General features: G+C 31.0%; 2 protein-coding genes and 1 pseudogene across 2 annotated transcripts; 1 reads left to right on the forward strand and 2 right to left on the reverse strand.

Annotated features, from left to right (window-relative positions):
* Positions 1–1,296: 1,296 nt before the first annotated feature.
* On the reverse strand, positions 1,297–4,427 carry LOC105120767 (squamosa promoter-binding-like protein 7). Its single transcript, XM_011019136.1, has 3 exons — positions 3,466–4,427; positions 3,129–3,247; positions 1,297–2,002 (listed from the first exon to the last, which is right to left on the reverse strand). Exons 1-3 carry the CDS (start codon positions 4,104–4,106, stop codon positions 1,557–1,559), a joined length of 1,206 nt encoding a protein of 401 aa, XP_011017438.1. The 5' UTR covers positions 4,107–4,427; the 3' UTR covers positions 1,297–1,556.
* A 12,752-nt stretch (positions 4,428–17,179) lies between these two features.
* LOC105120856 (metalloendoproteinase 1-like) lies at positions 17,180–17,760 on the forward strand (annotated as a pseudogene).
* Positions 17,761–24,707: 6,947 nt separating this feature from the next.
* Positions 24,708–26,053, reverse strand: LOC105120768 (uncharacterized). The gene is made up of 2 exons (XM_011019137.1): positions 25,704–26,053; positions 24,708–25,256 (listed from the first exon to the last, which is right to left on the reverse strand). Exons 1-2 carry the CDS (start codon positions 25,799–25,801, stop codon positions 24,959–24,961), a joined length of 396 nt encoding a protein of 131 aa, XP_011017439.1. The 5' UTR covers positions 25,802–26,053; the 3' UTR covers positions 24,708–24,958.
* Positions 26,054–26,618: the final 565 nt, after the last annotated feature.

Here is a 26,618-nt window from a genome sequence, read left to right on the forward strand (position 1 = left end):
TGTCTGTGTTATTTGTTCTTCTTTCTTTTTTTTAAAGGGTTAAGATATCTTCAAATTAGTTTTCAAGCATTAATACTGAATTCCTTTGGACGATGAAAAAGAAATATTTCTTTTTAGATCTGAGATGATATCATGGAAAATAGATTTATTTATTATTCAAGGATAAAATTTATTTAAATTGGAAATTTAGTGGCTTCTTGGCTGTGTTATTTGGCCTCTTTTTCTTCTTTTTTTTTTGTTTCCTCGTTTTATTATTTAAAGCGAAAAGACTAAGTTGACACCAAACAACTCCCACACCCATGAGAACAAACTCCTATTAGATTCCAGTGATATAAGATTTCAGCAGAAATTGATTTGATACAGTTGATCAGCCATGCAAATTCAACAAGGCTATTCCTAGAGTTACATAATTGCCAGGTTATTAGTAATTAAAAAGGTGCTTGTTTTTATATTTTAAAAATATAATTTTTTTAGTGTTTTTATTTTGTTTTAATGTACTAATTTTAAAAATAATTTTTAAAAAAATAAAAAATAATATTTTAATATGTTTTCTAACAAAAAAACATTTTAAAAAATAATTATTTTTATATCCTAGAAAAGCAATTATTGCTTTCAAAATTCATGTACAGGGATTCATTTTGTTGGCAGCTAGCATCTGTGCGCAATCTCTCTCTCTCTCTCTCTCTCTCTCGGACCGTAAAATGTAATACTGTGGTCCATATATACTCCACAATATTGATCAAATGAGTGCAGAGTATATATACCATTAGCGACATGACAAAGATCAACAACGCATGGTGTGTGGCCACACCACAGTTGTTTTTTTGTAGACATGTGATGACAATTTCCAAGCACCAAGCGACTTGCTACCAGCCAACCACCTAGCCTTGTAACTATCAACTTACTATTTCTGGTTAGCGAGGACACCTTCTTAACTTTGCAACTGTAGGCATGACTTTGAGAAAGAAACATGGCTGCCTCTAATGAATTTTTGATACGTAACGTTCCTATTTTTAAATTCTTAAATAACATTTGGTTACTGATTGAGTGTATTTATTGCTAATTTGATCTTACATGACCGAGGAAGAAAAGGAAAGGAAAGGAAAGAAGGGATGACGGTGATGCGAGAGAGAGCAGGGGAAGGATCTAATTTCTTAGATGGGCTTGACTCCGGGCCTAAGCCTAATTCTTTCTATCTTCCCAAGAAGAGACTTGAATGTAATTTCCTGGAGCCCCAGAGGAATGAAACCTTGGAATTACTGACAGGATGTATGAATGATAAGAGATTATCCTTTATGAGGAAATACAGAGCTCATTGGGCCTTTCATTAAAATAAAATAAAATAATTATAAAGGGTGAGAGAGAGTGCAAGACTTTATCTCAGGCTGAAAGGAAATACAGAGATTCAGCTGGCAATTTGTTCCAAATGCATTGATTATGACAATCAATCTGATATTTGAATTGAAGTATGAAACTTGCGGTACAAAGAATTATCCAAGTAGATCAACTAAATGATCCACCCGCCTAAATGCAAGAGAATGAAAGTGTTGCAGATCTTAAACTGCATGGGCTCCTTCCAATGCACTCCATAACTGGGAACACTCTCCTCCCTCTTCTTTATTCTTCCCTCTTGCGGACAAGAAGCCGAATGCCGAGCTTGGAGCCTGCATGAGGTCCAAAGTCACATGCGTGGTGGTGCCGTCGAACCGGCCCCACTTGTGCGGCTCGGACACCATTTGTTGCTGACGGGTTATGAAAAAATTGGAGCTCGGTTGGGACTCACCGAGGTCTTCGATTGCATGATTGTGCGAGTGTTTTTCAAGGATAAGCTGCCTACCTAGGATGGCTGCGCGGTGTTCTGCGATCAATTCGCGTAGCGCAGCACTTGATCTTGAGGAGAGGTCAGATGGAGAAACCCAATAATCAGCCTTGGATGACAGAAGAGAGAGAGCACATCCTGTCGGTGACGCTGTGCATGGAAATCTCCCAGCTATCAACTTGTCTGATTAGGAGGAAATTGGATATTCAGATAGTTTCATGTTCATAGATTTTCAACTGCATTATGTCCATATCAAAGCAATTCCACTGACGATTAATGAAAGCAAATAAAGCATAAAGATTATCAATACATTTAATCACCAAAATCACTTGTCAGCTCCCCCTCGGAGTACACTTCTACTTGAGCTGATTAATGTGACACATCTGCATAATAAGGTTTGCCAAGCAATCGCTGCAACTTGAGCATTAAACTTAACCTAGTTTGCATCCTCACCTTCCCCGTTAGGTTAGGCGAAAGCCAGTAGTTCATAATTGGAGGTTGAAAATTTAAACCTCTGCTCTTCGAATGCTCAAGGGGAAAAGGTAAGATCTTCATAATCCAACATTGATATAGATGAAAGTTCAAGGATTTAAACTCTACACTGTGATCGTAACTCAAGAAAGCAGTAACCTTCTTTTGCATACTAAATCTCTTCCCTCCCTATGTGCACTATGAACAGAGTTTAAACCAGGTCAATTGATATCATCCCAGTTCAAAACCTAGTCATAATTGCACTGATACCATACAGGGAGGCTATCCAACCAGCCTTACAATAACTAAATGCGAGTATTCCATTGATAATTTAATTACTAAACATGAAGTTCCCTACTTTACTGGCTCATCTTTTTGTGACGGGCATCCATACAAGCAGTCTCAAGCACACAAGCAACAAATGTCATGGAAGGAAATATTGCATTATCAGTTATCATCTTTTTATTACAAGGAGACCCTCACAAAAGCAGTGCTGGAGCCCTTTGATTCAAAATCTGATACACCTAATGGATACTTCATTTTTATATTTTCTGCTTCACGTTTGGAATCATTTTTAAACTAATTAAATGTTGGACTTTAAATCTAATGATTTGAGAAATAGAAGGGAAAGGGGGGGCCTTTTCATTTTCCTGATCAAACAACAAAAGGGTTTCTTCCTTGAGAATCTTTAAAAAGCAAGCTAGTCATCATCATCTAATAACTGAAATTGAATTACTTGGAAAGAATTGTAAAACAAGGCAAAACTGTTTTTTTCTTCAAAGAGCTGTCAATAAAATTGCATAAAAACAAGTTAATTTAAAGGAGATCACATACGTACCATGAGAAGAATTCCTTGAAACAGAATCTAGAGAGCCCTTTCTTCTTCTTTCATTGTGCCCTGCCAATCTCCTCCTGCAACTCCTCTTTGCATCATCAAATTCTGAAACCACATGAAACCTACAAAATAACCAGCCAGACCCACTTTAGTCTCATCACGAGCCCATCGCACAATTACCATTACAGCCTTACAGGCTAAAATGTTGCTTTATCAAATTTTGTAAGGATGAGAGAGCTGAAGAAAATCCCAAAAATCCAGGAAGAGTTACTATAGGTTAAAACAAGACAGCTGACTGTAATTGAGAATCTGTGAGAAGCGCCAGTAGGCCCAGTACTACCTGCTACACTGCTGACAGAAACGCTGCTCCAAACCTAGAACAATTACTTTAGCAGCCTTTGAGTGCATTTCACATACTTTGTGCCTCCTGTGATAACCCTTAGCATTTACCAAAGCCACATGGCACCCCTCCACCTGACACCTCGGCACATTCACCGACGAGGAAGAGGAGGGTTCGTCGTTAGCACCACCATCAACGGTGTAGTAGGGTTTGCCTCTCTTGCCTACAGAGAACCCACCAACAACATGTCGATCACTTATTGGGTTGATATTGCTATTACTAGTACTGTCTTCAAAGTAGTGTCGCTTCCCTAGCTTTAAGCACATTAGATGCGGGTCCGGGTGCAAGATGGACCCGTCTCCACCATAGGGAGAGAGCTGCTGGTAGCTGTTACTGTTGTTGTGGTGGTAAAGCCAACTGTTTCGGTACGGAAACAAGAATCCATGTGCAGAATTGGCTTCTGGGTGGACGGAGCTGCAGTTCTCCACCACACTTGCGGTGGTGGTGTTAGTAGTAATTCCAGCAGCAGCAGCAGTGTTATTACTGTCAACCAAGTCAAATCTGGAAGTATTAAGCTTCCATATGTCCCAGGCAAGATTTGCATGATCATTTTCTTGACCTTTGTTCCCGTCATTTTCCATCTTTCTTTCTATAACAAATTTTGTACTGCTTCTTGTTTCCAGTCTCCCTTCTCTCTCTTTCCAGCAACAGTACAGTTGTTTGGGATTTTGCTGTTTTTTGAGTGTAGGAAAGATGTGAGGATTAAGGAAGAATGTCAATTGGTATAGAATTGGTTGGGTTTATTAATGAAAGAAGAAAGCAGTGAGGGAGACAGAGCATTGAATGAATGAAAGAGTGTTGCCCTCAAACGAGTGATAAGAGAGCTCATCAGCTTCGAATTAAAAAGCTGTGATATCACAGAAGAAAGTAAAAGCTACAGAGATGGCATGTGTGAGGGAGGAAGTGATACACGTGGGAAGATTCAAGAGGGGACTCCTAAGTGCATTCAAGTGTCAAATTAGGGAGAAAGAATCAGTTCTTGTTACGGTATATACAGTATGTTTGTAATTATGATATTGTTATTTTATTTATAAATATAATAAAATACTTTTTTATTTTATAGAATTTATTTTAATACCAGTATATTAAATAATTTAAAATTAAAAAATAATTTTAAAAAATATTTAATACTTTTCAAAAATATTTTTACACTGCAAAAACAAATAAATAGTACCATGCAAGTAGATGTTTTACCTCCTATCCAAACAAATTTTTTAAATACAAAAAATTGAATGTGCAATCATTTTTAACACATTTTATATATAAAAAAATAATAATCATGAATTGAAACATATATATATATAAAAAAAAAATTGAATTATCAAGCATCATCATCATCTTTGCATTATTTATTGTGTTGCATGCTAAATGTCATGTGAAGTTTCGTCTTTGGAATGGACCAGTCAGATGAAGCTGGTTCTAGCTCTCAACATAACATGATTAAATAGTTTTTATTTTTTTAAAATACCCGTATTGAAAAACGAAAATGGACTCTTGTATGCTTTGCTAATAACTAGCACGATTTACTTGTAAGAAAATTACAAAATAAACTAAAATTTATGGACATTTTCCACAATAATTCACACAGCTATTTTATTTTATTTTTGTCATCAGTTTTTTTTTTTTGATTGAGTCTTTTTATGGTTAAATTAAAGGCCGATTACTTCTAATCTATTAAATAAAAAAATAAAAGATTTAAAACTAAATTGAAAAATTGACTCTTAAAATTGACTTTGAATCTCTTACTTTGGAACTTACTCATTTTTAGTTTTTTTAGTTTTCAAGAACTTCCTTTTCATCCCATCCTTTATTTCTCTTTAAAAAAAAAAATCAAAGGTCCTAGCTACATAAGCCTAAGCTTACAAACCTGTATGTTTGGGGTTTTTTTTATCAAGGTCAAAATATGATGCGCCACCCAAGTCAACATGCTGCGACGTTTTTTTATTGTAATTTATGTTATTTTAAAAAGAAATTCATTATTTAATGTTGTATGTTTTTTGAAAAAAATAATTTTTTTATTTTATGTTTTTATAAAGTTGTAACAATCTCAAATAAACATTTTACTATATTGCTGGTGCTTTATTTCACAAATATATATTTTTTAATTTTTTATCGGTTAAATTGTTTTTAAACTCACAAAATCAAATAAGTTACATTAAATTATATATTTTTGAAAAAATTAATTTTTTATTTTATTTTTAATATTTAATTTATTTTTATTTTTTTATAGAGTTGGAACAATCTCAAATAAACATTTTACAGTTTATTTTTACCATGTTGTTGATGCTTTATTTTACAAATATTTTTTTATTTATTAAATTATCTTTAAACTTACCAAATCTAATAAATTACGTTAAATTAATTTTTATATAATTATTATTTTTAGAGGAATTTGATGTTAAATTGTTTATACAACAACGAATAATCAAATTGTGAACCGGAAATATTCCAAATTGTGGCCCGTTCTTTACCATGAAAAGAAAAACTAAAAATTGTGAGTAACAAACCCTTTGTATGGAATAGTACTGCGAGAGTACCAGTTTGGTGCAATGTTGGCTTGGAGGAGGCCGTACACGTGTTGCTAAAGTGGGCTCCACCTATAGATCCAGACCGCAGGGATGGAAGAATCGAGAAAGGTTTGACACTTTAAAGATCTCGTTAAGAAAATTTTTAGTTTATGGGGACAGTGAATTGTTGGGATTAAGATTCAGTTTATTACTGGAGTGGGTTATTTTTAAAATATTTCTATTTAAAAAAATATATTTTTTTTTAAATAACTACTGTTATTTTTAATACTAATATATAAATTTATTTAAAAATATTTAAAAAAAAAACGTAAAAACAAACCGCCTCTTAATAGGGTAACGTTTTCCATAGATAATTATTCCTTTCTGGCAGGAATGGTCCCAGAAGGAAAATGAACTTTTCAAATCAATTTTTTGTTGTCACGCTACATTCTCCTAATTGTATGTGCTTGTCCCCGTGATCTTCGTGGCTCCGAAACGAGAGAAAACACCAATTAGCAAAATGATGATGTGATCAATAGTGAGCATGAATACTGACTGCGTGCTTAGAATCTTACAAACCGGGGGGAATTTGGGTTATTTGCACATAAATTTTTAATTTTTAGTGAAATAACATTGTTGTATAAAGTATTAGTTAAATAATATAGTTTGTATTTGTTGTATTTTCAAAATTTAATATAAAAAAATTATAATTTAAAAACACAATATTAAAATATTATGTTTGCAAGATACAATTATTTTGTATGACACGTTCTAAAACCGGGACAACCATTTAAACATTTACATCTGATTGTTTTATTAAAAGAATTTACTTGATATGTTTATTTTGGTTTATTTTCAATAAATAATGTAACTAGGTATTTAAAAAATAAGTTTATGAGCATTTGGATGAGGATTTAAAATAACAACATGAAGAGCTTATTTAGATGAGCTATATGAATGGTTAAATAGATATGTCCTTGCTCAAAAGAAAATATAACCATGCTAGATTATAGTAATACTTTATAATGAAAATAATGAGTTACTTGATTATTAGATTAGATTAAGTTTAGATATTCTAGGATGATTTAATATGAAGTTTTCTTGTGGAAAACATTACGTTTTTTATTGGCATGTTAGATCTAAATCAAGATAAAAAGAAAATATTGTTTAAGTTAATTTTTTTATTTTTTTATGATTTATTTTTTATTTTATTTTTTTTAATTTTGTGCTAAATTTCATACAGTGACATTATAAGTTGTCATCATAACTTATAATATTGGGGTTTTTAATAATATCTCATGTAAACTGTATTATTATTATTTTTTTAAAATTATACTATTTTATCAATATTTTTAGTCTACAATTCTAATTTAATTTTTCGAAAATATGGCTATTTGTCATAGTTATTTTTTAATATATTTTATATTTTAAAATTAAAAGTGAAACCCAATAAAACTACGCGTAGCTGGTTAAACATTTATTATTTCATGAATGGAAAATAAAGGACTTTGCAGCAGTTTCTCGCAGGTTGATTATTTTTAGTTTGCTATAGTTTTTAACCACAAAAAAAACAGTAACTAAATTAAATTTAAAAAATTAAACTAAAATTTATTTAAATTTATCAGTTTTTGTTTGGTTTTATTTAAAAAGACTGATTCAAAAGGATTTAATTTTATTTTTTAATATTTTTTAATTTTTTCTTGTTTTACTATATTTTTTTGATTTGATTAAGTTTTGATTTTATTTTTTTATTTGGCTGGGTTTTAGCTATATTTTAGTTTTATTTTTTTAGTTTAACTTGATTCTTATCTAGTTTTTTTATTTGGGTTCAGTTTAGTCCAATTCAATTTGATATTTTTAGTTTTAAACTTATAAAATTAAAATCAAACCAAATCAAACTTATTATTTTTTTAAAAAAAATTAACTGGTGTAATTAATTTTTTTACTATTAATTTTTTTAATTTAATCAATTTTTTAATTTTTTTTACTTACCCCTTGTTTTCCTTGACAATGGGGTAAAAAAGCAAACACAGCAAACAGACTACGTGACATTGATGGACACTAGTCAATATCAGGCGTGTAACTCAAAGTAAATTCACTACTTTTCAGCGGGGTGCATAGTCGCTTTTATTTTAACAATTCACCAATTAACTATTTCGTGCTTATCAGTGATCTGAAAGAAACAGTCAATAACATGTAGAAGATGATGCAGAAAAAGATTTCTGGGAACGCACGCATCTAAATAATTTGGTCTTGATATGCCAAGAACTTCTGAAAAAAACTTGATTTCGATGTGCTAAATAAATTCTAGAAAAATCCCAAAAAATGAAATTAAATAAACATATAAGCATAAGCTATGTATAACTGGATGTTTTAGATTTAAATTACAAGCACAACAAATTATCGAGAGGTTAGTAATGACAGATCTTCTGGCATTGGGTATTCGATCTTGGGGGATCCATCTGGTGGATCAGTGCTGTGCAGGAAAAAAATAACAAGAAAAAAAGAAGAAGAAAACGCTAGCAAGATCCAAGGGAGATAAATTTGGCTGTGTACGTGGTTAAGCGGGGGGTTCGACACATGTAACTCAGCAAACTTGATCCCCAGTGTCTTTTATCTCTGTACGAACTAGAAGCTTAATCTCTTCAGCTTTGATATTGCAACTGTGAGATATTCCAACTACAAAAAAGATTGCAAAATGAAGGAAAGGAAATGATAAGAGGGGACCATCTTTATAATGTATTCGGTCCTGTAGTAATTTTGATGACTGTAGTTTAAAAAAAAATTATTTTATAAAAATTATTTTTATTTAGGGTTGGTTTGATATTTATATATATTTAGTTAAAATTATAGTTAAAATTAAAATTAAACAAAAAATAATTTAATATATCCAGTTAAAAAAATGCTTTTCAAATTTAGATTACAAAATAATATATATGTGTGTGTATTAATGGTTTTTAATTTAAATATTATAAATTTAACTACTACTATTACATCATGAAATAAATAATACTTGTATAAAATATTTTTTTATTATTTTCTTAAATTATTTTTAATTTCATCACGTATGAAATTTATCCGACAAGAATTACAGTTTCCTTGATTTTTTTAAGAGTGCAACAACATTATATAAAATATCATCAGAAATAAAATTAAAATTATGATCAAATTTTGTAAATATTACGTCATTAAGCGATTTCTTTCTAATTTTTTAAATAAAAACAATTAAAAAAATAAATATTAACTTTTTAACTAAATCAAACTCAATTTAAAACATTTAATTTTAAACCAGACTCAATCTGACTACAACAATGAAATATAACTTTATTATTTATATAAACAGTAAAATCACTTTCCCCTAGACATTCATTGATGTGGGGAAAGAGATGCAGCTGAGAAATGATTTCTTTAAACCTGAGGTTGAAACACAATTTACTTCCATCCTGTATTAACAGCAAAATAAGTTTTATTATATTACTAAGCATATAACCGGTGTGATTTGCTTTAAAAGCTATCCCAGCTGTGTAAAGAAACGAATACCTAATCTCTTCAGCTTTCTTATATGTTAGAGGGGACCATTTATAAGGAATAATTGTATTGAGAACTCATAGCATTCACAAATACAGGTTCCTAGGAAGGTGAAGGGGTATATTATCTCATGAAAGGAATTTGTTGAGCATACAAATTCATTAGTAATCGTGACAAGATCATCCAATGTTTCTCTATCAAGAATCAGAATTTCAACAATATTGAAATGGAAGGTGATGATATTCCAAAGTCGGAAGTTACTTTTTGCCATTTTTGGATGATAGATGATCATGTACTCATGTTCATCTTCTATTTCCCATAATTGAGGGTTCTAGTGGATGGTGATGTGGATTAAATTTCTTGCAAAACAATTATTTTTTGAGATTTTAGAAGGTTATAATCATTAAACTAATAATTTTATTATAATAAGTTGAATGATCATTAATTTCTAAAAATAAAAAAAAAATCAATATTATAATGGATTGGGCTTGATATTTTATCGGTCACTCTCTATTGAGTTTTTATAATTAATTTTTTTTATTAATCTTATTACTCATAAATTTTATGAGTTTTTTTTCAGTATCAAATACATTGATGCATAAAAAGGTATGGAATGTATATGTTTAATCCGAAAAGACTTTCCTTTTCTGCAAGCTTAGGAATTGAGTACTCAGCTGGTCGATTTATACAAGATAAGATTTCAACCATTTTTTACTGCATAACTCCACACGCGATTTATAATGTCAAAACATAATTTAAAAAAAAAACATTTTAAGAAGAAGGATGTGGTGTAATTTGAGCTAAATATTTTTTTTAATAAAAAAACACCGATACCATATTAAAATTCATAGTATAAAGTTGAACAACGAAAAAGATTTATGAAAGAAAAGGTAAAGAAGACAGAATATGGGAGTATTCTTATCAGAGGTATTGCCTGCTGGAAAGAAGAGAAGTGCCCAGGAAGTTCCATCAAAGCCGAGTCAAGATGCATGGGGGGGGCCTGCGTCTTTTTACTGCATCGATCAGTGAACTCAGAAAAGTAAGAAAACTGAGCGTTGATTTATCTGTACAGATGGATCTGACGATCATAATGGGCCCATCTTCTTCTAGCACAATTGTATGATAACCATGAAGGAAAATTGCCCCCATGATTTCTCTCCAGGCTGGTCCCTTACTGGTTCTTCCCCTGTATGAAGGCTAAGGGGATAATCGTTGCCCAGACCACGTGAATTCTGTTGATCAGATGCCAGAGTGTTTTATTGAAGTCAACTTGTGAATTGTAAGGTCATGAATGATTACAAGGTCAGATCTCCAGCAAGAAACTACAGTATTTTCATGCAGTGCACATCATCTGATAGATATTTTTTACATAAATTTCTTTAAATAATGAAAAAGGTGGAAAATATATTTACTGTTACTCTTTTTTTTTAATAAAAAAAGGCATCGTTACAAATCATTGATATTAAGGCGTGGCTGTGGAATATGACTATTGTATCTATTTACAATTTCATATTATATTAAGATAATTAAATCAAGAGATGGGTTTGGTAGTTGAGGAAAAAAACCATATAAATTTGAAAAATCTCTCGAGTTTAATCATCAAAGATCACTCCTTGTTAGAAATATTATCTTGAATACATCAAATTTATGGGATATGCCCTAAATTGTTTTTTAAAAGGTCATTTATTTTTAACTAACGCGCTAATGAGCAAAATAAAATGTAATTGATACTTCTTCGACAATGGCTTCCATGTAGATCAAACACAAAATCATCGTTAACAATGATACAACCCTTCAGAGATTCACAAGCTTAATTATGATGCATGATAAGTGATTTTGTTTTCTAGATTGTTGTTTTAGATTTGAGTCCGAGAAATGACGTGAGAATTCTCATGGATAAATCAATCTAAATTGTTTGTAATCCAAGCAAGGTGGGATTTAGTCTCAGGTCATGAACAATAAATTGGGTTAGTTAGAAATAATAAAAGGAGATTTGGGTTCTAACCGGAACTGTTTTTTGAATTTTAGAAGCGGACCGTTTTGTAAAGACAGTTGTCCCTAGTCTGATCCATATTTTCTCTAGGATTGAAATAACCAGCAGCCCATTACAGGCAAGATTCTGGAGGCCCAAACTCTTGCTTTCTTATCTCTAGAGACCAAAATCCAGCACAGGGAAAATACCTCGTCATGCAAACGGATTTTGCACATAGATCATAGATGCGTCAATTCTTCAAATGAAATTGGTTTCAGTTTCAATTCACCATGTTGGATTTGGTGGCTCCTTTGCTCGCATCATCTGGGCTCTCCTCCTCTCTTCGCCGTCGTCGTCGAGGAACTCAGTTCAATCCATTAAGTGCAGGTCAACAAAACGCCGGAGATGCGCTTAGCCAGCAGGGCCAGATGGGACTCTTCCTTCTTGTCGTAATTGCTAATCTCAAATTTTCAATGGTTAAATATCAGAGTGAGGAACGATCATCGAAAGAAAAAAGCATAGTCTTACGTGTGAAAAGAAACGTAATCAAGTCACTTAATTCAGATCAAGCAAAGCATAATCGTCTTTAATTGATGGAGCTAGCATGAATTAATGAAGTAAAGAGGGTGAGCTAATGATGATGATTCGTAATTTACGTTGTAAAGCACTGTTTAATCACAGGCAATTTAATTTAACTTGTTAAATTAACGGTGCTTTCCCCTTACAAACTAAATAATCAAATTACAGATACCATTGAATTAAATTTAAGTTAAAAAAAAAAAATCAATCTGCTAGTGAATTTACCGTAGCACCAAAGAGATCATGATAGATTGTAATAGCATTTTATATATATATATTTTCCTTTTGATTTATTTTTTTATGATTTAATTTTTTTTATTTGCTTTTTTAATATTTCATTGATTAGGAAATGGACTTGATGGTTTGCTTTGATTATCTAGGTACGGAGATCTCACTCGCAATATCAAGAAGAAAGTTTATCACTCGGTTAATGCTTGATTTAAAAAAATAAAACTCAATTTTATTGATTTAAAACAATTGAAGCTTTGGAATTGAATTTAAAACTTAAACCAATATTCTACTGCTTTATTTGTGAGCACCATGATTGAATTGAATAATAAGAGAAAACATTCAATCTTTTTTTGGTCATTAGATTTTCTTTTATTGTTTGATTTTTTTCTCTTAATTTGATCATTTCATAATGATTTTATTTAGGATTAGACTTAATGATTTATTTTGGTTGCCTAAAAATAAAGATCTTGTGATGTCAACGAAATATTTTGGCCCTTGGTTAATGCTCAGTTTAGCAAAATAAAATTCAATTTTATTAATCTAAAATAATTAAGCCTTTAGGGACTAGATTCAAATTTAAACAAATGCCCGACCATATTTTGCAGAATTAGAAATAAAATTAAAAGGGTAAGGGAAAATTAGTTGGCGCGTGCAACATATAAACCAACGTGTGAGGAAAAACATCATGTTATTAAGGCACATGCAACTTTCTCTGAGTGTTGAAGGCAACCGTCCTAGATGACATTAAAATAGTCTCTATGGTGCACAGTGAAGGAGAAGCTAAGGTATAACTCCGACAACCGATTCTCTCTTCCCCACTATCTTTTCTCTCATCTCTTTGATGTTTGTGTTTATCTTATCAAAATTACAAAGTGAACTATGGTTATATTTTATGTCAACTTAGGTCTTTATTTCTTTGATTATATTGATTTTAAGTTGGGTTAATTATTTCTTTCTGTTGGCTTAACATTGAGTCGTGATATTAACAATAAGTCCTGATGTTAAGTCAATGTATGATTTTACAAAATATTATTTAATTTTATTGATTTAAAGAAGATGATACTTTTAAGATTGAATTTTAAATTAAACCTTCATATTGGCAAATGTATTTGATGGGGTCTCCATAATGTTATTTGATTCGAGGTGATTTTTTATTTTTTAGGTAAATCGAAGGCTGATTTGAGATTATTAACCAATTTATTAAGGTATCTATGATGTTTTCTAGGTATTTTTAAGTAAGAAAATGGTTAAAAATATATTTTTTATGTCAAATGGTCGGAGACCAGCCTTTCACCCACCTTACAAGATGACAATAAGGTGATGTGAAAGGCGTGGATTCCATGAATCTCTCGCTCCCCCTTTACTAGTAGGGGATATACAATAATAATACTAAAAGGTAATGCATTATCTACCGCTATACATCATGATACAAATTCTTTATTTTTTTAAGAAAGACCTAGACAATGTGCTTCCTGGCACAAGCGCTGTGATTTTTTTTTTTTTATGGGTGAAGCCTAGACATCAACACTTTATTTGTACAGACTTTTATCCCCCCCCCCCTTTTAATTTAGATTCATTAAAATTACTATTATAATCCATTTTTTTACCCTTATCAAATATCAAAAAAAGAAATTTCAACAAAAAAAAACATTTCATTTAAGAAGAAAAATGTTTAAAAAAGTGCAATCAAGGGTGAAATTATGAAAAAATTGAGAGAAAATAGGTGAAATTGGCTAAAAATTAAACTAGAAAGCCAAGGATTAAATTGTAAAAGGAAAAAAAATATAAAAGGACCTATTTTCAATTAATTAGGGATAACATTGAAAGAATTAAAGTGAAAAAAGGTTGAAATTTATTGAAAATAATAGAATTGAAAAACCAATAACTAAAATAGGAAAAGTGGACCCATTTTAAATAAATAAACTTCTTTTTAATGAAACAATGAGTTTTGAAAAAAGGAAATCAAATGCACGAAAACAATATTGTTTTGGTGCATCATTAAAAAAAGCTCTTCTTCTTCCTTGATCATTTATGCATGCTGGTTTCCTTTTCATTTTCTTCATTGTTTTAAGACACATTTTGGCTTTTGTTTCTCTCACCCATGCCACCCATAAATGCTAAAGAAGACATCAATCTCTTCACATGCATGTTTAAACTTAATGAACAGCGGGTGAATGATATGTTATTTAGCAGCTTGCACTTATATTTTTGATAGTTTTGATTGATCAAGTTAGAAACTTTAAAGGTGTGAATGTGGAGATACAAATCTTCAAATTGAGCAAGGTTGAATTTAAATGGAAGATATGCACTCTCTTTACAAACTTCAGGTGGTCTTAGTTGATAATGATATCAAAATTGCTCTGACGAAGTCTTGAAAGTAAACAACTCAAATCAGTCTCGATAGTGTGACTATTATAAAAAAAAAAAACAATTTGATTTTCGTGTGTTCATATATAAAGGCTCCTCAATGAGTTCTTATCAATAGTTTACAATACTTCTCTCAAGATCAAGAGGTGATAAATGGATTCAAGACATCTCAAAACCTTAATAAAACCGTATAAATACCCTTTTCAAGATCAAAAAATGGGCTAGGAAAAAAAAATAAGAAAAAGGAGAGAAATATCAATAAAAAATATAAAGGAGTAGAAGCATAAATAAATTTTTTATTAAGTTTTGTAAGTTTGTGAGAGGTAAAATTTGTCAAAGGAAATCTAAGAGAGGGTAGAGAGTAGTTGTTTTAGGTAAATAAAATTTTTTATTTGTTTTAGCTTGCATTCGTAGTTACAAGTATAGAAAAAAGGTTTGAAATGTTTAACAAATGATGTTGTATTTACCTCTTTATTGATGTGATTTATGTTTGATGAATTTATTTTATGTTTTCAATATATGAAATTTATTGTCCATGGTTTTTTTTTATATATAAATTTTGTTTTAACTTTGGTTTAATTTAAGTTATGCATGTTAAAGCAAGAGTGTTTTACCTAATATTTGTTAGGTCTATTCCTGTCCAAAATGAGTTTAGAAAACCAATTTTGAATTCATGTTATGTAAACATATAATCTGTTTTACGTTTATATTTTTTTTGAATTTGGTACCTCTTGCATGATTTTTTTTAATGTTTTTTGTTAGTTTTTTAGATTCAAATATGTTTGTGACTAATATTGTAACTTGTTAGGATAAAAACAAAAGATGTATGTTTTAAAAGCTAAAAAGGCCTACTTCCTAGCTTGGTAGTGACTGCCTCACGGCTAGGTTTTTTTATTGGATTCTAAGCAATATTTTTCATGTTTTTAGAAAGAATATTGCCTTAGACACTTAATTTGAACCAATGTTGGTTCTTTTGTTTTATATAAAACTCTTTTTTATGCATGATTAAATAATAATCTAATGTTTATTTGTATCAATAACACGTTTATAATGATTTTTAATTCTAGAATTTTAGTTTTGAACCAAAATCTATTTCGACCAAATCGTGATGATTTAATAATAATCAAAGTGAATGAATCCTTAATTCTTGATCATTGAATGATTTACGATCTTTTTATGCTTTTGATTTCATGAAATCTGGTTTAGATTTGAGTTCACATTTCTAGGTTCATTTTGGGTATTATTCATGTTATTCATTTTTTTTTTGTGTTTGATCCATTTTATTCAAGAATTTTTTTATTTTTTTATGTTTTTTAGGTGTTTAATTTTTTTTTTGCCTTTAGTTTTTTTTTTTGGGTTGTTTTTCAAGTCAAACTAGAATTTTTTTTTGTTTAATTTATGGTTGAACAAAAGCTTTTGGGTCAACTTGGTCGAGTTAGGTGTGTGTGTGTGTGTGTATGTTCTTCTTTTTTTTTCCCCTTATATATGGCTAAAAATTCTAAAGTTATTAAGCATTTTTCTTAAAAAAAAATCTAAAATACTTTGACATATTAAAAAAAAAATATTGCGTGAATTTTACAAGTTTGTAAATTTCTAAAAGATTTTGGTCTACATTTTAAAAATACCAAAAAATTTTATTTTTTTATTTTAATATACGAGATTATGAATTTTTACATAAAATATATTTCTAATATTAAATAAAAAGACAATTTATTTTTTTGGTAGCATTAAAACAGTTAGGTTTTTAATATGATAAGATAAGAACCTTCTTATTAAAAAGAACTTTTTTAAAATTTTAAATAAGTTAATAATTATAAAACACAATTTTTTTTAGTTTATATTAGATAAATAAATTTAGCTTATCTCAAGTAAGACATGTTAGATATGCTAACACCTTTTCTTTATATAATTAGTTTTTTTTTAATTTTAAGATCAATTATTGTTTTTAATCAAAACATTAAATGATGATTTTTATTTTTTTCTACTTATAAAAAATAAAAAAAATTATTTTTTCTAGTCATATTTTTCCTGTCTAACTTAATCCAGAAGGATAAACATTGCCACGGCGCACAAGTGAAGAGTCCAAAGTCCCCAACATCAACGGATTACCTTACCAAGCTTCTGTATTTTATTTTCTCCACCTTTCTTCCCCACTACTAGACACCATGCTCCGCCGCCCGACCAACGTCTACATTCAACACCAGGCCTGCAAAAGAAGCTGTAACAGTTAAAGATGTCAGCTATACGTGCAAAACTTTGCGAGCTTCCTCGGTGCAAAAAAAAAGCAGCCATGTCATTGGAGTATCGGAGCTGAAAAGATACGCACATCATTTTGGCCACCTCCCACCACAAGTTCTCGAACAAAACAGATATATTCGATGCCTGGTTTGAAGCAGCGATTGTTCTATATCAAGCTACACTAGGCCTTCAAATCACTGGTAAGCTTGATTTTGACACCCTAAATTAAATAATGACACCAACGCGTGGCGTGCCTGTTAATATAATGTTTCATAAATTTTACGCATCTAGACATTACGCTTTGACATACTCTTTCTCTAAAGAGAATTTGATAAAGTCATTGCGTTTTCGGATGTCAAAAAAGTGTTTAAAAGTGCTTTTGCAAAATGGGGATCAGTAATGCCACTGAGTTTTGTGCAAACAGATGATTATGTTTTCGCTGATATTAAAATAGGGTTCTATAGTGAAGATCGTGGTGACGGAGAACCATTTGATGGGGTTTGAGGAGTTTTGGCTCTTTCATTTTCACCTGAAAGCGGGAAATTTCATCTTGATGTAGACGAAGCATGGGCCACTGATTTTGGTTAGGAGAAGTCAAAGGTTGCTGTTGATTTGGAATCAGTGGTTATCCATGAAATTGGCCATTTGTTAGGATTGGCCCACGCTTCTGTTGAAGAGGCTGTCCTGCACCCTAATATGAAACCTAGAAAAAAGAAATTGGATTTGACTATTGATGGTATACAAGGAGTGCAAGCTCTTTCCGTATCAAACCCTAATTCCACACTGGGATATTTCTGCAAATCATGCTGTTGATTCAATTAGAATCAAATTATCTAAGTGGTGGGTCACAATGATTATGGCATTGATGCTGAGTTTCGGCGAATTCTATTTATTTTAATTTTTTTGTAATGGTCAATATTATAGTGGCTGGAGCTTATAAATATACCATTCACACTTAAATTTGCTTCCCATTATTCTTAGGGACCATAGACAGGGCCTTGATTACACCACAAAAATCTGATCCACAATCATCTCAGATGATGTCACATGATTTTATCTACTAAACTAATTAACTTGCCACAGCGCCCCTCGTCTTCTTCTTCTTCTTCTTCTTCTTCTATATATATATTTTTTAATTTGATGTTAACTAATAATGCCCCTGGTTGTACGAGGGGCATATGCACATTCATGGATAATTGCAATTTGTAATTTTATCCGATGATCACAACAATATATACGGGGGATTTGTTTGAATTGATCCCATAAAAAAATGCACTTGAATACCTGAAAAATCAACTTAAGGTTAATTTTCCTTTTTCAAATGCAATCAATCTCATCACATTTGGTTTATGAAGAGATAAAACATCTTATCTTGTAAGATTTCAGTTAGTTTGTTCTTAACAAGATTAGACATCATATTCTCTTGGGATCCCCTCTAATTAACTAGAATAATTAATAAGTTAGATTTAAAATTTATTTTTTAAAAATTATTAGTTTAAATTTTATAAATTTTAGAATTATTAAAGATTTATATGATCGTTAATTTTAAAATTCTTAGAATTAATTAAAATACATGCATTGATCTGGACATCTATATTAATTTAAAAAAAACCTGACTAAGATGAGCAAATATAAATGCTATACATGCATGCCTAGCAAATTTCTTAAACTATAAAATTGGGTTGATCAAATGCAAAAGGGATGGATGACTTACTTGGTTGATAAAGTTATTAAATCCAAGTTGTTGGCTTTAAATTGAAGACAATGATCTGTCTACACAATATAATTAATGAATATTTTTTATTTTTATTTTATTTTATTTTTTTATTTATGTGGGGTGTCCGGGCCAGCTTGCGCGCACCACGACTAATCCCCACGATCCACTGAATACCCTGCAAATCCAATAGACAATGACAGGCATGATTTTTTACTTTTTATGCATACAGGTAATGGATGGTTATGAATCTCATCCTCTTAAAAAAGGAAAAAAAAAAACCCAATGGATACATTTATAGAACATGACTAGTTCGTTCTTAAGAAAGAAAAAAAAATATGAAATAAAATTCTCATTTTTCAGTTTCGAAATCCGACATTTATTTTTTATTTTCTTATAACTTTTAATAGGTATTTTTCATTCACAATTAAAAAAATATTTTTCTAGAAACCAAATAATTTTTTTTTTATTATAAAGTGTTTCCATTAATAAACTTTCTAAACAATAAATAACCACAAGAAAATTTCAAAAATAATGTTAAGAAAACAACTTTCTTGAACCTAAATGGATTCAAAAATTTATGTTCTAGCAAATGATCCCTAACTCCTATCTTACTCTCTTTTTTAAATTTTTTTTTTATTTGAGAAAATTCTATTATTTAAATAAGTAAAATTCTAGTTATTCTAGACTTTTATAAAAATTATATATCCTAACTTAAATTTAAAATTTATTATATAAATCTTAAATTTTTTATCATCACTAACGTCGTGTGTCTTCCTTGCATCATGTGAAACGCATGGATGAAGCTGCTCATGATGAAAAACTCCTTGCGTGGAGGACTTAAACTCTTTACAATCTCCAATACCAGGTAAGACGGTGAAAATAAAGAGAACATCCACCGGTTTTCAACTTGAGAAGAGCTCAACTCTTTTAATTAAAGGGCTAAGTTGTCACTTTAGAACAATTATTTTGTTTTACATGTTCATTCAACCTGGAAATTAAGAAAATTTCCATCCTCTCCACATGTTTTACATGTGTTTTTTATTTTTCTCGTAGAAATCGTTTTCCAGGAAAAATAAAATTTAATTTTTTTCCCTAAAAAGTAAGTTCTTTTATATTTGAATATTACTCTAATTCAAATATTTACGAGGATGGGAGTTGTTAATTAATATATTTTTATAACTTTTTATGTATCCAAGTTTTTAGTATATACTGAGAGTCATCTTAATTATAGGTCTTGGAACACGCAAATCCATTTTTAAATATACTGGAAAGTCATCTTATAAATATACAAAAATCAAATATTTACGAGAATTAAAGTTTTGATACGACTTTTTAAATATATTTTACAACTTCTTAAGTACCCGATTATATTTTAATTCTGAAAGTTACTGCCTAAACTTTATTTCCTATCAAAAAGTACTAATCTTCGTTTATATGGAATACAAATATCGCAAATGAAATATTCTCATAATTAGAGTTTTAGCTACGAGTTTTGAAATAATGCTTACGATTTTTTAAGTACACTTTACTTTCTTTAATGAATTTTTTCTCTAATTATTTACATATTAGTAACCTAATTTAATTCATCACTATAAATATCATAAATATTTTATTTGTAATCTAGTTTAACTCGTTTCTGTACAATTTATTCCTTACAATTTTAAAATTGATTAGTCTTTATCAAATACTTTGATATAATATTTTATTTTTTATAAAGGTTATTTCATAACTATTTTCATTTCATGAATATATTCAATTTATATTAATATTATTATTTCATAACTTATAGAATTTACCTCACAATTCACTTACTCAACACATATAAATCATGATCTTTTCCTTTCTTAACCATTTTTAATATATACATATTATAATTCATTGCGTAAACATATCTAATTCACATAGTTATTGAATTCACAATATATTGAATTCATGTTGTTTTTTACTTCCCCAATATTTATTGTATCTATAATACATCATACTTCAATTCATGTAACATCCTTTTTATATTGAGAAATTTTCTCAATTCATTATTTATTCCATTTATTTCATATCCCTTTATATTATTTATAATTTATCACATAATCTTTCATTACTTTTATACTTGCAAGACATACTTAAATCATCTTTCTTTTCCCAAACTTTATATTACAAGTTTGGTGTATTAGCCTTAGTTAACTCTTTTTTAAATATCGACATTGGGTTGTTTTAGAATTAAACTTCGTAATCTTTTTTTATTTACCTTTTATTAGGTTATTTTATTCGCATAATCTAAGTCGAAAAGTTTGGTTGTTTTGCCAGTTGATTTTTTTTAATTAATTTTTTTTTAATTTTTTCCTTGTATGTTTTATTTGTTTATACTTTGAATTTTTTTTATTAGCTTATCCTAATCTTATTATCTAACTTATATATTTGGCATGCTTTGTAAGGTTAGCTCATATTGGTTTTTTATTTTTTTAATTTAACTTGCTAGAATCCTTGCTTCATTACTTCTTTTGTTTCGGTGATTGTTCTTATTTTTTTAGGTTTCCATGTTTCTTTTTTTTTTTTGTTTAAATTGATCCGTTAACTGTAATTATTTGTTCTTTTATTATTTGGTTAGATTATGCCTGTTTTATTTTTTCTGCTCAGTCAGATCTTTATCTCAAGTTGTGTTTTTTATTTTTAAAAAATAGCTTGAGCTAGTTACCTAGACATCTTCTTTTTAAGCTCTAAAAAAATATTCTGGCCTGCAGCATTCCATGGCCGCTATCTAGATCAGGCTGGGAGATGTGGGCTGTCCTAGGGGTATATTGGTGTCTCAACATTCCATTATAACCTTGTTTGTTAAGAATATAAAGTTTCATACATAAAAAAGTAGGTGCGTGAAGTGTCCTCATTGTGTTCAATCACATAATGATTTTAGTCGTTTTGTCATTTTTATTATGATTTAGTAAGAAAGTGTTCGTATTTTAGCATCTTCATGATTATATTAAAACCATCTCCACTGCGTTGAGATTTGTTAATTGCGGTCGTATCTAGCTACCTCAAATTACGTTTGTGTTCTATTGGGTTTCCAAGCTCATTTTCAATACTAAAAACTCCCACAATATATATATGTGTACACTACAACATACTACAAGTGAGACGTGTAGCTGAAAATAAGTCATGGCATTTGGCAACAAAGGAGATTCTCACTGTTTATATAAGAATAAGAGACTACCAAATGTGATGCCTAAGATATTCAAAATTCTAAGAAAGGAATCATACCCCTTCATAAATAGCTTTTATGTCGTATTGGAGAACGTTAGATTCTTGAAATTAAATTTGATAGTGTTTTTTCATTTCATTTTATTTTATTTTTACCATTTTTTTTTTACCATTTCTTTTTAGATTAACGTGGGTGTCCGGGCCAGCTTGCGCGCACCACGACTAATCTCACGGGCCCTGAAGTTAACGACCATGTAAGCCTTCAGTGACCATCATATGAGCAACCAAGGACTTGAACCTGAGACCACAGAGGGAGCAAACCCTTTGATCCCAAGTTTTACCATTTCTTGATTTGCGCATGTCGTCGCCGTGATACTGTTCTGATTTTTTCAAATGCAGTACTGAAAGGAACAACCAATTTTTATGGATTTTTTTTTGCAAACTAAACGATGGAATTTTAATATAATTCTCTCAAAAAAGAAGAAAATAGCCAATTTAAAATTAAATTCCTAATTTTACCAAACACCAGAAGTTTAGATTGGTGAATTCAACTCACTTTTTTCTTACCCACGGGTACACGATTAATTATAGACTTCCATTACAAGAAAAGAATAGATGCAGTTAGCCAGTTCTTATCTGCTAGCTATTTAAATACAAAAATTTCACATTTAAATCTGATATCTACCATATATATCATGATAAAAGTTTGGCTAATTTAGCACGCAATGCACAACTTCAATATTCTTCTACTTCTAAAAGTTGTCATAGCTTAATATTTGTTCTAAGTTTAGAAAGTTCTCTAGAGATGATTAGAAGTTCTGAAAACGGGAATATAGGCGAAGGAGGACTAAAACAAAAAAACCTCAAGCTGGTTGTTCAAAGATCAATAATTAAAGCATGGATACTGAAAACCACCTAGGCCTAAAATTGTTGATCTTTCAGTATTTTATATTTTGATTATACTTCCTAAGGCCACACACTTACTTTATTAGGAGTTTGGAGGTATAGATAATGAAAGCAAGGTTTCTAGGAAAACGCAGCCAACCTTGTCCTAGGAAAATGTATTAATCTTGCTTTGAGATATCCATTTTCCCATACCAAGAACAAGGGTTTTATTTTATGTATATCTACTATAGATAAACATTTAGGACAGTGAGAATAGGAAATAAGCTAAGATATTAATTAGGATGCTTGAGGTAATAAACAAAACTACGTACGTGCTCCCATTGATAAGATCTGTGCTTGAGAACATGTATCTCATGTTCTTGTCTAAACAGTAGCTAGTTTTGTCAATGCAAAAGTACGAAAGTCAAAACCAAGCAACCATGTGACGCTTCATGATATATGGTTTGGAGTCGAAGAAAAATGTGGACAGCTACACTGGCTCATGATGAGTTATTTATAGCTAGTTTCCTTCAGCTTCAAACGAGGTCACATGAAGATCAGACAAGCCATGAGGAATACAAAGAAGAGGTGATCATGAAAGAAGGCATTGGAGGAAGGGGGGCTGAGAGGTGATCGATGTAGCTGACACTGATACCAGTCTGCATGAATTTCCTTGCACGATCAACCTACAAGGGATCAGGTCTAACAAAAAGAAAAAAGAAAATAATAGCAAGGGGGGTTGAAAGGGAAAGAGATTTGGTAGATAAATGCCATCGATTCATTGTCACTTCAGGATCCCCAGCTACAAGGGGGCTTTTTGGGTTTGTCATAAATAGCCAAAACAGATACTGTAGAGAAAACCTATCAATTTGTGTACTTTCTGGAGATATCATACAACAACGGGTCAACACAGTACAATCTTGCAAAGAAATATCTACAGCTTAATTAGGACTTGAATGAATGGAAGGCCTAGCAACTGGCCGCAACTAGTAGCTAGCTACTTGAGCTCCCCTTACCCTTTCTCCTGTGCTCTGGCATCGGAGAGCAAAAAAAAACAAAACAAGTAATTTGGCTTTTTATTTATTTATTTTGCAGCGTCAATAGTATAGCTATATGAAAAGTTATATTGTTTTTCAAAAATCATTCCTCCATGTGTATCAAAATATTAAAACAAATTATTCGAGTCATTCTTATATATTTATTATTAAAATCTAAAAATATTAAAATAAATTATTTAAAGATTTCTTATTTCATCTCAACAACTTTCTTTAATGGTTTTTCTTTAAAAAGCTACATATATTAAAATACAAATAGATACGTTAAAATGATTTTTTTCAATTAGAGTGTGCCATGAACTATTCACAACAGTTTGACTCATCTCAATGAGTTTTGTTATTAGAGATGCTCTAATTATAAATCATTTTTTTCTTGAACATTCATTTATTTCTAAAAACATACACTGTAATGTATTTTTTCCCCTCAGAGTTATGTTTCTTTTTCGGCTTAAAGTTTATTTTGGCCAGCAATAATAGAGGGCCTAGCCATTAAAGGCCTTCAATGAATCTGTAAAAGCTTGCAGGGTTTAGGTAATCTGAATTCTTTGGCCGAAAGGAAAACATCCAAGTGCATTCAATACTGCTTAAGAGACTCAACAACGCAAATGAGGAGGTGCAACACCTCCCAAGAACACTGCAGCAACTATAACAGAGACAAACTCCACACGAAAAGACTCTCAATATTGCCAAAACCCTTCCAGCTAGCCAGCTAGGTCACTTACAGAACACACCCATGTGTAAAAAAAATATATATATATTCACTTGACACACACAACTGATGTATTGTACCTTCATACTTATCCAAACAGTTTTTCTTGCTTATTTAATTATGTGTTTAATATATATATATATATATATAAACCTAGTTGGTTACATGGAGCAATTTCTTTCTAGGCAAGGATCCGTGTCGCAAATTAAACAAATACAGATCACGAGCACCAAAGGAATTGTACAGATTAAAGAAGAAGAAGAAGAAGAAGAGCTTAAGAATTTGTGCCACCGATCATTCCAGAAAGTTTTACATTATTTTATTAACAACTTCCCGAAAACATGGCACAAATTTAAAAAGAACACTTAAAGATAACCAACTTACAATTGATTAGCTTTCTTCCAATCTATCAAACACAAAACTAAAGTGGAACTGTACTTTCGACACTATTTTCTTCTAACACATGACATCCTTGAGAAGCTTGTACCTGCGTGTAGAAGGCCTTGGAGAAGGAATCCCACTTGGGTTCTTTCCCTTTTGATCACTACTGGTTGTGCTATTCTCTTCACGATCATGTTGTTTGATTTTGTGATCACCTGTATACTCTGATCGTTTTGTGACTACTATTCCACCATCATGTCCAGCTCCTGATTTCTTTGAAGAGTTTCCATGTCTTGCATTTCTCTCTTCATTTTGACACCAATCACACAGTTCAATTGGCTCCGAAAATTCGCTGTAGTAGTTGCTACAATACCTATATTTTAAGCAACAACAAAAACCTCAAAATCAAGATTTTAGCGTGTGATAACATGACGGGATGGTATGTACATGATTATAATGATGAGGTGGCATTGGTGGTTGGTGGCTATGGCTATGGCCATGGCGTGGAAATTCATTTTCCCTTTCCGGCCCAATACACGAGAAGACTGTAACCCAAATCGAATATATAGGATTGAGAGGGTGAACTTAATCTCAGTAAACAGAAAAAGGAATACCACCCCAGTCATAAAACTACAACTTGCCTGAGAAAATCAATCCTTGGATGAGAAAGAGATGGATTGATCAGTTATGGGAACCTGTGCAAGTTGATGGTGCAAGGAATGTGACATGTTTGGACATGTATGATCGTGTGTGTGATGCCATGATGGTGATGAATTAGGAGGCGTAGCTAAAAAAGGCAAGAAAAGAAAGGAAGCATTACGAGTGTTGAAAGCGGTTGCGGCATTTGTTGCAACGGAAGAGTTTGTCAGGAAAACCAACATCGCCGCACATGCAACATACAGTTTGAAGATCCACCATTTGATCAAGTTTTGATAAGACTGGAGATACAAAAGAGAACCCAAGAAAGGAAAACAAAGCGAGAGACAACTACAATAAACACAAAGAGAGGCAAGAGCTGTGGTTTTTGAGTCGGTGTGTGAATCCCACAGAAAGAAACTAAATGATAAATTACAGAAGAAGAGGGCGAGAAAAGAAATATCGATACAGGTAGACCACAGGTTGCTTGCAGTCGTTTTCAGTTAGGAGTGAGAGGGAGAGGGAGAGGGAGAGAGTTGTGAACCTTAAAATTTAAGATGGAAAAATGACAATTGTGTCCCTTCTGAGTTTGCCAGCTTTTAATTTCACCCATTCTTTTTTTCTTTCCCCTTCTTTTGTCTTCTTCTGTTTATGCTACGCCTTTTAATAATTGCCGGTTATAATTTCTACCAAGCGCTCTCTCGCGTGGTGTTCCATTAACCAACAAACTAGTGTAAAATCTTTTCCGGCTCTACCTACATTATAATGAGTCCTTCTTAGATACGCTGCGGGCCAATAAAAAAAACACACAACGTAAGAAAACGATGTGTTAGCTGCTGCTGCTGATGTCTTTTAGAGAAGGAAATAAAAACAAATACACAATTTTGGTTATAAATCCGATTAAATTTAATAAAATAATTTTATTTAATTATATAATGCAACCAAAATAAATAAATTGAATTTAAAAAAATTCACAGTGCTGCACAAAAAAATTATGAAAAAAATCAACAAACTTAATTCAATCTATTTTCATTTTTTAACTCAATTTAAATGATAATATATATATACACACACACCCGGAGCATATTTATTTGAAATT

The sequence above is a fragment of the Populus euphratica genome, unplaced genomic scaffold, assembly GCF_000495115.2.
Source record: "Populus euphratica unplaced genomic scaffold, PopEup_1.0 scaffold6.1, whole genome shotgun sequence".
NCBI lineage: Eukaryota > Viridiplantae > Streptophyta > Magnoliopsida > Malpighiales > Salicaceae > Populus > Populus euphratica.

Coding starts and splice junctions, on each gene's coding strand:
- LOC105120767 (XM_011019136.1), bottom strand. CDS start 4,106: ATGGAAAATGACGGGAACAAAGGTCAAGAAAATGATCATGCAAATCTT. Junction 3,248..3,465: donor TTCTGTCAGCAGTGTAGCAG/GTAGTACTGGGC, acceptor GTTATTTTGTAG/GTTTCATGTGGTTTCAGAAT. Junction 2,003..3,128: donor TTCAAGGAATTCTTCTCATG/GTACGTATGTGA, acceptor CCTCCTAATCAG/ACAAGTTGATAGCTGGGAGA.
- LOC105120768 (XM_011019137.1), bottom strand. CDS start 25,801: ATGGTGGATCTTCAAACTGTATGTTGCATGTGCGGCGATGTTGGTTTT. Junction 25,257..25,703: donor CGCAACCGCTTTCAACACTC/GTAATGCTTCCT, acceptor CTTAAAATATAG/GTATTGTAGCAACTACTACA.